General features: G+C 47.6%; 1 protein-coding gene across 1 annotated transcript in view; it reads right to left on the bottom strand.

The window, feature by feature from the left end:
* LOC143293161 (uncharacterized) overlaps positions 1 to 12,117 on the bottom strand; it is a 212,381-nt gene that overhangs the window by 135,694 nt on the left and 64,570 nt on the right. Inside the window, exons 5-9 of the mRNA XM_076604084.1 lie at positions 8,531 to 8,758; positions 7,079 to 7,174; positions 5,931 to 6,067; positions 2,696 to 2,906; positions 1,546 to 1,700 (exon numbers count right to left, since the gene is read on the bottom strand). Coding sequence (XP_076460199.1) covers positions 1,546 to 1,700; positions 2,696 to 2,906; positions 5,931 to 6,067; positions 7,079 to 7,174; positions 8,531 to 8,758 — 827 coding nt within the window. The remainder of the gene's footprint in view (positions 1 to 1,545; positions 1,701 to 2,695; positions 2,907 to 5,930; positions 6,068 to 7,078; positions 7,175 to 8,530; positions 8,759 to 12,117) is intronic.

Here is a 12,117-nt window from a genome sequence, read left to right as displayed (position 1 = left end):
ACGAACCTGATGATTGGTGAACACAGGATCACAAGGACACAACATGGTGATGGACCACGAACCTGATGACTGGTGAACACAGGGTCACAAGTCCAACCCTTCACCGACCCTGCCAAGGCACCTCATCGTTAAGTATAAAGTAGGAAATGATATATCTGTCTGTCTGTATGTATGTCTGTCTGCATGTGTATGTGTGTGTGTGTGTGTGTGTGTGTGTGTGTGCGCGCGCGCGCACGCGTGTGTGTGTGCGTATGTGTGTGTATGTGTGTGTGTATGTGTGTGCGCGCGCGTGTGTGTGTGTATGTGTATGTGTGCAGGGGAGAGAGGAAGGAAGTGTAATGGATAATGATGATAATGATGATGATGATGATGATGAAGGTGATGATGATGATGATGAAAACGACAACAACACAACAACAAAAACCACCACCACCACCACCACCACCAACAAGAAGAAGAAGAAGAAGAAGAAGAAGAAGAAGAAGAAGAACAACAACAACAACAACAACAACAACAATGTTGATCATGTTATTCTGATGAAAGCAAAGTGCTATGATATCACAGGGAATCAATGTGTAAATAAATACTCATTGTTCTGCCCATAAAGTTATTTTTCTGTAAACTAGGCATTCCACGTCAGTCAGGAACCTCGGTGTTGTCCTTGACAATACACTGTCCATGCAAAAATTTATCAGTCAGACATGTCAGTCCTGCTACTGTCAACTGCGACGCATCAGTGCCGTCCGGAAATATCTATCCACTGACGCAAACATCTAGACTTGTCGTTTCTCTCATTCTCTCTCGCCTTGACTACTGTAACTCTCTATTGTCTGGTCTGCCTGCTTCATCCATTCAGCCCCTTCAGCGCATACAAAACTCTGCTGCCCGACTCGTCCTCAGAAAGAAAAGATCTGAGCACATCACTCCTCTTTTGCAAACATCTCCACTGGCTCCCTGTCTCACACCGAATAAAGTACAAGATCAGCACTCTATGTTATAGATGCATTCACAAAACTGCCCCTTCCTATCTCTGCGGCTGCCTTCACCTCTACACTCCATCTCGCTCACTACGATCGGCCTCGGATCCACTCTGTTTACGCATACCCAGATTCAAACACTCGACTATTGGCCGCCGTTCTTTCTCTGTTTCTGGACCTTGCGATTGGAATGAACTTCCTTCTATCGCTTGGAATCAATGTGTGAATGAATGTCTACTGATCAGCCTATATCATCTTGATGCAAACTCAGAATTACAATATCACATGGAGTCGATGTGTGAATGAATACTTATGGATCTACCTGTTATTATTTGTTGTACATTGAGCATTGTGTTACGTCATGGATCGGTGTACGAATGATATCTATTGTTCTCTCCGTATTGTTTTGATAAGGAATAATCAGCATTCAGAGCAACACAATGTTGTAGCTTCCCAATGTACTAAAATCATATTTGTACATGTAAACCTGTGTCTAAATATAAAGAAATGTTTGAAGAAAAAATCCAATGATAATGATAATAATAAAAAAATGATGATGGTGACTGACCTGCAGGGTGACAATCTGGACTTTCTCCTCCGCCGTGACAATCCACGTGTAGTCCTGTGACGACAGGTAGTTCCCCGGGTACAGCGGTGACGTCAGCTCTTTGGCCGTGTCCGTGGCGGTCAGCAGCTTGCGTGAAGGGAAGTCGTCAGCCTTGACTGCAGTGCAGAGAACACGGCCCTTTCTTCATGGTCTTTTCTCTCGTGCTTTCAACACTCTTGCTTGCTAACAATACGCTGATCAAACATTTGTGTGAACAAGGTGGGTTTGGGGATGGTTCATACAGGAAATACAACGAAACAAAAGATAGGATTCGGGGTGGTTGTTCGTGCAAGAAATGTAAGGAAATAAAAGGGAACTTGAGGCACTTGTCAGTCAGCTCTCCGTGGGCAGGCATCGTGTTGTGCACACGACACAGTGTGTGTGAAGCACCGTGGGCAGACATCGTGTTGTGCACACGGCACAGTGTGTGTGAAGCACCGTGGGCAGGCATCCTGTTGTGCACACGGCACAGTGTGTGTGAAGCACCGTGGGCAGACATCGTGTTGTGCACACGACACAGTGTGTGTGAAGCACCGTGGGCAGGCATCCTGTTGTGCACACGGCACAGTGTGTGTGAAGCACCGTGGGCAGACATCGTGTTGTGCACACGGCACAGTGTGTGTGAAGCACCGTGGGCAGACATCGTGTTGTGCACACGGCACAGTGTGTGTGAAGCACCGTGGGCAGACATCGTGTTGTGCACACGGCACAGTGTGTGTGAAGCACCGTGGGCAGGCATCGTGTTGTGCACACGGCACAGTGTGTGTGAAGCACCGTGGGCAGGCATCGTGTTGTGCACACGACACAGTGTGTGTGAAACAGTCAGGGTATGGTCTCTGACCGAAGATACACGCTATGTAAATGTCAGTAGTAGCAGTAGTAGTCATGATACTATTTATTATAATAATGATGATGATAATAATAATAATGATATAACAATAATAAGTATAATGATACTACTACGACTACTACTACTACTACTACTAATCATGATAATGACAACAAAAGGACAAGAATACCAACAAACGCAGCACACACACACACACACACACACAACACACACACACGCACCATAACGCCCCATCATCCCCCCAACCCCCACCCCTCTAACCTGCCGAGAACTGGGCCTTGAAGCCCTGGTCACTCATGGTGTCATCTGTGGAGAAGAGCAGGGTGAGGAAGTTGTTGTTGCTGGTGAAGGAGGGTAGCGAGGAGGACAGGTCCCCGGACAGACGGCCCAGCAGGCGGGACGTGCTCACTGTCTTCCCTCCCGCCAGCACCAGCACCTCGTCCCCCCGGGCCTCCGTCCTGAACGCCGTGAACTGCAACGACATGAAGACGATACATCTTGAACTGCAACGACATGAAGACGATACGTTTTGAACTGCAACGACATGAAGACGATACGTCTTGAACTGCAACGACATGAAGACGATACGTCTTGAACTGCAACGACATGAAGATGATACGTCTTGAACTGCAACAACATGAAGACGATACGTCTTGAACTGCAACGACATGAAGACGATACGTCTTGAACTGCAACGACATGAAGATGATACGTCTTGAACTGCAACGACATGAAGACGATACGTCTTGAACTGCAACAACATAAAGACCATACGTCTTGAACTGCAAAGACATGAATACGATACGTCTTGAACTGCAACGACATGAAGATGATACGTCTTGAACTGCAACGACATGAACACGATACGTCTTGAACTGCAACGATATGAAGATGAAATCCATGTATGTGATGTTTGAGGTTTGTATTCTCTTGATATTTAAGTATTTTGTCTTTTATATATGGATAGTGATTGACTTGAAGCTCGGATATTGTTTGCGTGGCATACACCAAATGTGACTCTCTCTTGTTGACGTAATAAAGTATTCTGTACACTGCATGCACAGTACCGTCAGGACAGAGCAGAAGCTTGTCCGTCACCACTGATGCCGTTAAAGTTAGGGTTTTTCTTCTTGTTTCTTTGTTTTTTTGTTGTTTGTTGTTTTGTTTTTTATATCTAATTATTTTGTTTGTTGTCAAGAACAAGACATATGGTTGTTTTATCTTTCTAACCTGTGAGCAGACACATATGACGCCGGAACTACCGTAGTAAATATTAAACTATGCATCATTACCACTATCAAGGTGAACAGTCAGACCATTGTATTCAACAGACATTCACACACCAATTAACATTCTGGAGTATGTTGAGACTTCTGTTGATGCAGATCACAATTAGTGTTGACACATCTCTTTCTAAATGATGATGTATTACAAGAGAGAAAGAGAGAGAAATAGTGAGATAGAGATAGACAAACAGACAGACACAGAGAGAGATACACACACATATATATATATATATATATATATATATATAGAGAGAGAGAGAGAGAGAGAGAGAGAGAGAGGGGGGGGGGAACCAGAAAGAGAAGGGATGGGGAGACTGCAACCATTTGTGTGTGCGCGCGAAATAGTGTGCGTGTGTGTGTGTGTGTGTGTGTGTGTGTGTCTGTGTCTGTGTCTGTGTGTGCCTGTGAGAAAGAGCTGACAGAGACAGAGACACACAGAGAGAGGGGGACACAGAGAGACAGAGAGAGACAGACAGAGAGAGACAGAGAAAGAGATACAGACAAACACACAGACACACAGACACATACACATACACAGAGACAGACAGACAGACAAGTGACAGACACAAACAAGGACAGAGAGGCCTGAGAGTCAGTCAGTGTGAAAGCCAGACAAAGGCAGGTCTATCAGGAACGGGGCGGGGGGTAAAAGGCTTCATTTCCTCTTCCACTCCGCACTGCCTGCACACTTCAGTCAGCACACCCCCTGCTTGTGACGGCTTGCTTCATACCCACAGTGCGACACGGCATACTGATACCGGTACATGGCAGGACCATGTCATGCTGATACCGGTACATGGCAGCACCATGTCATACTGATACCGGTACATGGCAAGACCATGGAATACTGATACCAGAACATGGCAGCACAACGACCTACTGATACCGGGACATGGCAGGACCATGGCATACTGACGCCGGTACATAGCAGGACCATGGTTAACTGATACCGGTACATGGCTGCACCATGGCATACTGATACCGGTACATAGCAGGACCATGGTATACTGATACCGGGACATGGCAGGACAACGACATGCTGATAACTGGACATGGCAGGACAACGACATACTGATACCGGTACATGGCAACACAACGACATACTGATACCGGGATATGGCAGAACAACTACATACTGATACCGGGACATGGCAGGACAACGATATACTGATACCGGGACATGGCAGGACCATGGCATACTGACACCGGTACATAGCAGGACCATGGTATACTGATACCGGTACATGGCAGCACCATGGCATGATACCAAGACATGGTAGCACATTGACATACTGATACCGGGACATGGCAGGACAATGACATACTGATACCGGGACATGGCAGGACAAAGACATACTGATACCGGGACATGGCAGGACAACGACATACTGATACCGGGACATGGCAGGACAACGACATACTGATACCGGGACATGGCAGCAACACTACATACTGATACCGGGACATGGCAGGACAACGACATACTGATACCGGGATATGGCAGGACAACGACATACTGATACCGGGACATGGCAGCAACACTACATACTGATACCGGGACATGGCAGGACAACGACATACTGATACCGGGACATGGCAGGACAACGACATACTGATACCGGGACATGGCAGGACAAAGACATACTGATACCGGGACATGGCAGGACAAAGACATACTGATACCGGGACATGGCAGCACATTGACATACTGATACCGGAACATGGCAGGACAACGACATACTGATACCGGGATATGGGAGGACAACGACATACTGATACCGGAACATGGCAGGACATTGACATACTGATACCGGGACATGGCAGGACAACGACATACTGATACCGGGACATGGCAGGACAACGACATACTGATACCGGGACATGGCAGCAACACTACATACTGATACCGGGACATGGCAGGACAACGACATACTGATACCGGGACATGGCAGGACAACGACATACTGATACCGGGACATGGCAGGACAACGACATACTGATACCGGGACATGGCAGGACAACGACATACTGATACCGGGACATGGCAGGACAACGACATACTGATACCGGGATATGGGAGGACATGTTCAAAGCCCTGGATATTGGTCATCACTGACGTAGAACTGATTCTAACGACCCAAATGCACAAAACAGAATCCCTTGATTAAGGTCAAGCTGTTGACCACTTGGGTCCTGCTCTGTCCACCGACCTCCAGCTTGACGTTATAGCCCAGCTGCACCTCGATGAGCCAGCGGCAGGTCCTCTTGTTGGGGTAGACGTTGGGCGAGTTGGGGGAAATGATGGTGCCCGACTGCTGGTTCCGTACGTGGTAGGAACACCGGTTGTCTGCAGCATGAATGAACGAATGGCTGAACAAATAAACGAATGAATGAATGAATAAATGAATAAATAAAATAAATGCATGAATAATAAATACATAAATGAATAAACAAATAAACATATAAATAAAACTCTGGTTGTCAGCAAACAGTACATTTACATCTCTAGTCGTGATGAATATCATAATGTCCAACTGACTACTTGTAATCAATCAATCAATCAAACAGCGGTTATCTGCAAATCAGTACGTTCACAACTCCCCAGTCCTGGTGCATGTAACACTTCCCAGCCGAGCACTTGTAATAACTCTCTCTCTCTCTCTCTCTCTCTGTTTCTATCTTTATGTAAGTCCCCCCCCTCTCTCTCTCTCTCTGTATATATTTATAAATACAAAAACCAACAGTGAGCTGGACCTGGGCTGCGTTGTGTGAGCGATCTTTGAAGCTCAAAGTGTGTAGCGTTAATTAGAACGTTCCCAAATCTGTCAACGTAGCAGCGTTAGGAACGTTCGCAACGTTCTCATGCCAACTCAGCACTTCTAAGATCGCTGGTGTAACTCTGCCATGCTTCCTAGATATAGCCCACCCGGCCAAACAGAGCTACTAAGTCCAGTGGCTGAGAACTTGCCAACACGTGCATTTACACTCAAACACACGCTGGAAAAGCACGTGGTGAAAATTTCATATTCGCAAATTTTCTTGCCCTCCCCCCAACCCCCCTCTCCACTTCACACACGTCCATCCCATGCCAACATAGGCAAGGGCAAGTGCCCTCTGACACACACACGCGCAGACACACACACACACACACACACACACACACACACACACATTAAACACGACTGTCATGAACGTGAATAGACATGTCGCTGTTTGTAACCAGCAGTGCGTTAAAGAACTTCAAACACACGTGTTTGCCAAGCTGACACATCACCACCACCAACAACAACACAACAACAACAACAACGACGACGACGACGAAGCCAAACGCCGATGAAGGTCAACGTGACCCACTCACTGCAGTTGATTTCATCTGACCCGTCACCACAGTCATCCTCCCCGTCACACGCCAGACCCTGCCGGACAAAGTGGCCGTTGTGGCAGTGGAAGGACCCTGTAGACACACAACACAACACCCCCCACCTGTAGTCAGGACAGAAAAGCTGGGGAGGGGCGGAGGGGTGGGGGTGGGAGTGGGGGGCGCGGGGGTGGAAGGGAGGGGTAGGGGTGGGGGGGTGGGGGGCGAGGAAGAAGTCAGGAGAACGAAGCGAAAACACAGAGAGAGAGACAGAGACAGAGACAGACAGAAAGGCAGAACTACTTTCAAACTCTCTCCTTCCCTCAAAACAAAATTCTTGCTTCCAACCGCTCCCCTTTCGCTGTCCAACCTAACCTCACCAACGCTGTCAGTTTTCTCTCTAACCAGCCTCACCCCTCTAACACTGTCCACTCTTTCACTACACACCTCTCTCTAACCAGCCTCACCCCTCTAACACTGTCCACTCTTTCACTACACACCTCTCTCTAACCAGCCTCACCCCTCTAACTGTCCACTCTTTCACTACACACCTCTCTCTAACCAGCCTCATCCCTCTAACTGTCCACTCTTTCACTACACACCTCTCTCTAACCAGCCTCATCCCTCTAACTGTCCACTCTTTCACTACACACCTCTCTCTAACCAGCCTCACCCCTCTAACCCTGCCCACTCTTTCACTACACACCTCTCTCTAACCAGCCTCACCCCTCTAACACTGTCCACTCTTTCACTACACACCTCTCTCTAACCAGCCTCACCCCTCTAACACTGTCCACTCTTTCACTACACACCTCTCTCTAACCAGCCTCATCCCTCTAACTGTCCACTCTTTCACTACACACCTCTCTCTAACCAGCCTCACCCCTCTAACACTGTCAGCTCTTTCACTACACACCTCTCTCTAACCAGCCTCACCCCTCCAACACTGTCCACTCTTTCACTACACACCTCTCTCTAACCAGCCTCATCCCTCTAACACTGCCCACTCTTTCACTACACACCTCTCTCTAACCAGCCTCATCCCTCTAACACTGCCCACTCTTTCACCAACCAACGGCTACGACGACAACAACCATCATCACCACAAACAACCACCGAAATACAATACACACCCGGACAGAAAAGCTGCTGTGTGTATATGTCAAATGATCGGTACAAGGACAAGCCCGGTGTTTCCCTTTTTTGGAGGAAGTGTCTGTGTTTGTTCCACTGAATCGGTAGCTGTAAGCAGCGTTGACTTGAAGTCATGTGCCTTGTGGCTGGAGAGAGTTACCACTCACCTTCTTCTTCGCTCGTGGGCTGCAACTCCCACGTTCACTCGTATGTGCACAAGTGGGCTTTTACGTGTATGACCGTTTTTACCCTGCCATATAGGCAGCCATATTCCGTTTTCGGGGGTACCACTCACCAATTTGTTAAAACAACACCCACCCTTTGGGGCAGCGGACCTCTGGCAGACGTAGGGGGACTTTCTCTCGCAGGGGGCGTAGGCCCAGACCACGCGGCCCTGGGGGGAGGGCAGGCGTGCCAGCACGCACTGGCCGAGGGAGGGGTCGGGCTGCCCGTGCTGCCAGTAGCCCACAGCCACAGTGGCCGGCGTGCCGTCACTCCACAGCATGGCCCGGGCGTCGTTCTGCTCCGTGCCCTGCCGCCCCACCCCTGCCACAGGGAGTACGTGCAGGGCGTGTGTGTGTGTGTGTGTGTGTGTGTGTGTGTGTGTGTGTGTGTGTGTGTGTGTGTTTTCTTATTATTATTAACATATTCTTGTCTTGTCTACTCTTCATTTTAATTTCTTCTTGCCTTGTATACTCTATATCAAAGTCTTCTTGTCTTGTCTCCTCTTTATTCTAAATTCGTCTTGTCTTGTCTTGTCTTGTCTTGTTTTGTCTTGTTTCCTCTATTTTCTCAATTTGCCATCATCATCGTCAGGGTTTGTCATCAACAACACCATCATTCTGTCAGGGTGTGTCATCAACAACACCATTATTCTGTCAGGGTGTGTCATCAACAACATCATCATCGTCAGGGTTTGTCATCAACAACACCATCATCGTCAGGGTGTGTCATCAACAACACCATTATTCTGTCAGGGTTTGTCATCAACAACACCATCAACGTCAGGGTGTGTCATCAACAACACCATCATTCTGTCAGGGTGTGTCAACAACACCATCATTCCGTCAGGGTGTGTCATCAACAACACCATCATCGTCAGGTTTTGTCAACAACACCATCATCGTCAGGGTTTGTCATCAACAACACCATAATTCTGTCAGGGTTTGTCATCAACAACACCATCATTCCGTCAGGGTGTGTCATCAACAACACCATCATTCCGTCAGGGTGTGTCATCAACAACACCATCATTCTGTCAGGGTGTGTCATCAACACCATCATCGTCAGGGTTTCTCATCAACAACACCATCATCGTCAGGGTGTGTCATCAACAACACCATCATCGTCAGGGTGTGTCATCAACAACACCATCATCGTCAGGGTGTGTCATCAACACCATCATCGTCAGGGTGTGTCATCAACACCATCATTCCGTCAGGGTGTGTCATCAACACCATCATCGTCAGGGTGTGTCATCAACAACACCATCATCGTCAGGGTGTGTCATCAACACCATCATCGTCAGGGTTTGTCATCAACAACACCATCATCGTCAGGGTGTGTCATCAACAACACCATCATCGTCAGGGTGTGTCATCAACAACACCATCATCGTCAGGGTGTGTCATCAACAACACCTTCATCGTCAGGGTTTGTCAACAACACCATCATCGTCAGGGTTTGTCATCAACACCATCATCGTCAGGGTGTGTCATCAACAACACCATCATCGTCAGGGTTTGTCATCAACAACACCATCATCGTCAGGGTTTGTCATCAACAACACCATCATCGTCAGGGTGTGTCATCAACAACACCATCATCGTCAGGGTGTGTCATCAACAACACCTTCATCGTCAGGGTTTGTCAACAACACCATCATTCCGTCAGGGTGTGTCATCAACAACACCATCATCGTCAGGTTTTGTCAACAACACCATCATCGTCAGGGAGTGTCATCAACAACACCATCATCGTCAGGGTTTGTCATCAACAACACCATAATTCTGTCAGGGTTTGTCATCAACAACACCATCATTCCGTCAGGGTGTGTCATCAACAACACCATCATCGTCAGGGTTTGTCATCAACAACACCATCATCGTCAGGGTGTGTCATCAACACCATCATCGTCAGGGTGTGTCATCAACAACACCATCATCGTCAGGGTGTGTCATCAACACCATCATCGTCAGGGTTTGTCATCAACAACACCATCATCGTCAGGGTTTGTCATCAACAACACCATCATCGTCAGGGTGTGTCATCAACAACACCATCATCGTCAGGGTGTGTCATCAACAACACCATCATTCTGTCATGGTGTGTCATCAACAACACCATCATCGTCAGGGAGTGTCATCAACAACACCATCATCGTCAGGGTGTGTCATCAACAACACCATCATCGTCAGGGTTTGTCATCAACACCATCATCGTCAGGGTTTGTCATCAACAACATCATCATCGTCAGGGAGTGTCATCAACAATACCATCATCGTCAGGGTGTGTCATCAACAACACCATCATTCCGTCAGGGTGTGTCATCAACAACATCATCATCGTCAGGGAGTGTCATCAACAACATCATCATCGTCAGGGAGTGTCATCAACAACACCATCATTCTGTCAGGGTGTGTCATCAACACCATCATCGTCAGGGTTTGTCATCAACAACACCATTATTCTGTCAGGGTGTGTCATCAACAACACCATCATCGTCAGGGTGTGTCATCAACACCATCATCGTCAGGGTTTGTCATCAACAACACCATCATTCCGTCAGGGTGTGTCATCAACAACACCATCATCGTCAGGGTGTGTCATCAACAACACCATCATTCTGTCAGGGTGTGTCATCAACACCATCATCGTCAGGGTGTGTCATCAACAACACCATCATCGTCAGGGTGTGTCATCAACAACACCTTCATCGTCAGGGTGTGTCATCAACAACACCATCATTCTGTCAGGGTGTGTCATCAACACCATCATCGTCAGGGTGTGTCATCAACAACACCTTCATCGTCAGGGTGTGTCATCAACAACACCATCATCGTCAGGGTGTGTCATCAACAACACCATAATTCTGTCAGGGTTTGTCATCAACAACACCATCATCGTCAGGGTGTGTCATCAACACCATCATCGTCAGGGTGTGTCATCAACAACACCATCATCGTCAGGGTGTGTCATCAACAACACCATCATCGTCAGGGTGTGTCATCAACAACACCATCATCGTCAGGGAGTGTCATCAACAACACCATCATCGTCAGGGTGTGTCATCAACAACACCATCATCATCGTCAGGGAGTGTCATCAACAACACCATCATCATCGTCAGGGAGTGTCATCAACAACACCATCATCATCGTCAGGGAGTGTCATCAACAACACCATCATCGTCAGGGTGTGTCATCAACAACACCATCATCGTCAGGGAGTGTCATCAACAACACCATCATCGTCAGGGTGTGTCATCAACAACACCTTCATCGTCAGGGTGTGTCATCAACAACACCATCATTCTGTCAGGGTGTGTCATCAACACCATCATCGTCAGGGTGTGTCATCAACAACACCTTCATCGTCAGGGTGTGTCATCAACAACACCATCATCGTCAGGGTGTGTCATCAACAACACCATAATTCTGTCAGGGTTTGTCATCAACAACACCATCATCGTCAGGGTGTGTCATCAACACCATCATCGTCAGGGTGTGTCATCAACAACACCATCATCGTCAGGGTGTGTCATCAACAACACCATCATCGTCAGGGTGTGTCATCAACAACACCATCATCGTCAGGGAGTGTCATCAACAACACCATCATCGTCAGGGTGTGTCATCAACAACACCATCATCATCGTCAGGGAGTGTCATCAACAACACCATCAT

The sequence above is a fragment of the Babylonia areolata genome, chromosome 18, assembly GCF_041734735.1.
Source record: "Babylonia areolata isolate BAREFJ2019XMU chromosome 18, ASM4173473v1, whole genome shotgun sequence".
NCBI lineage: Eukaryota > Metazoa > Mollusca > Gastropoda > Neogastropoda > Buccinidae > Babylonia > Babylonia areolata.
This window is presented reverse-complemented; position numbering and strand designations above follow the sequence as displayed.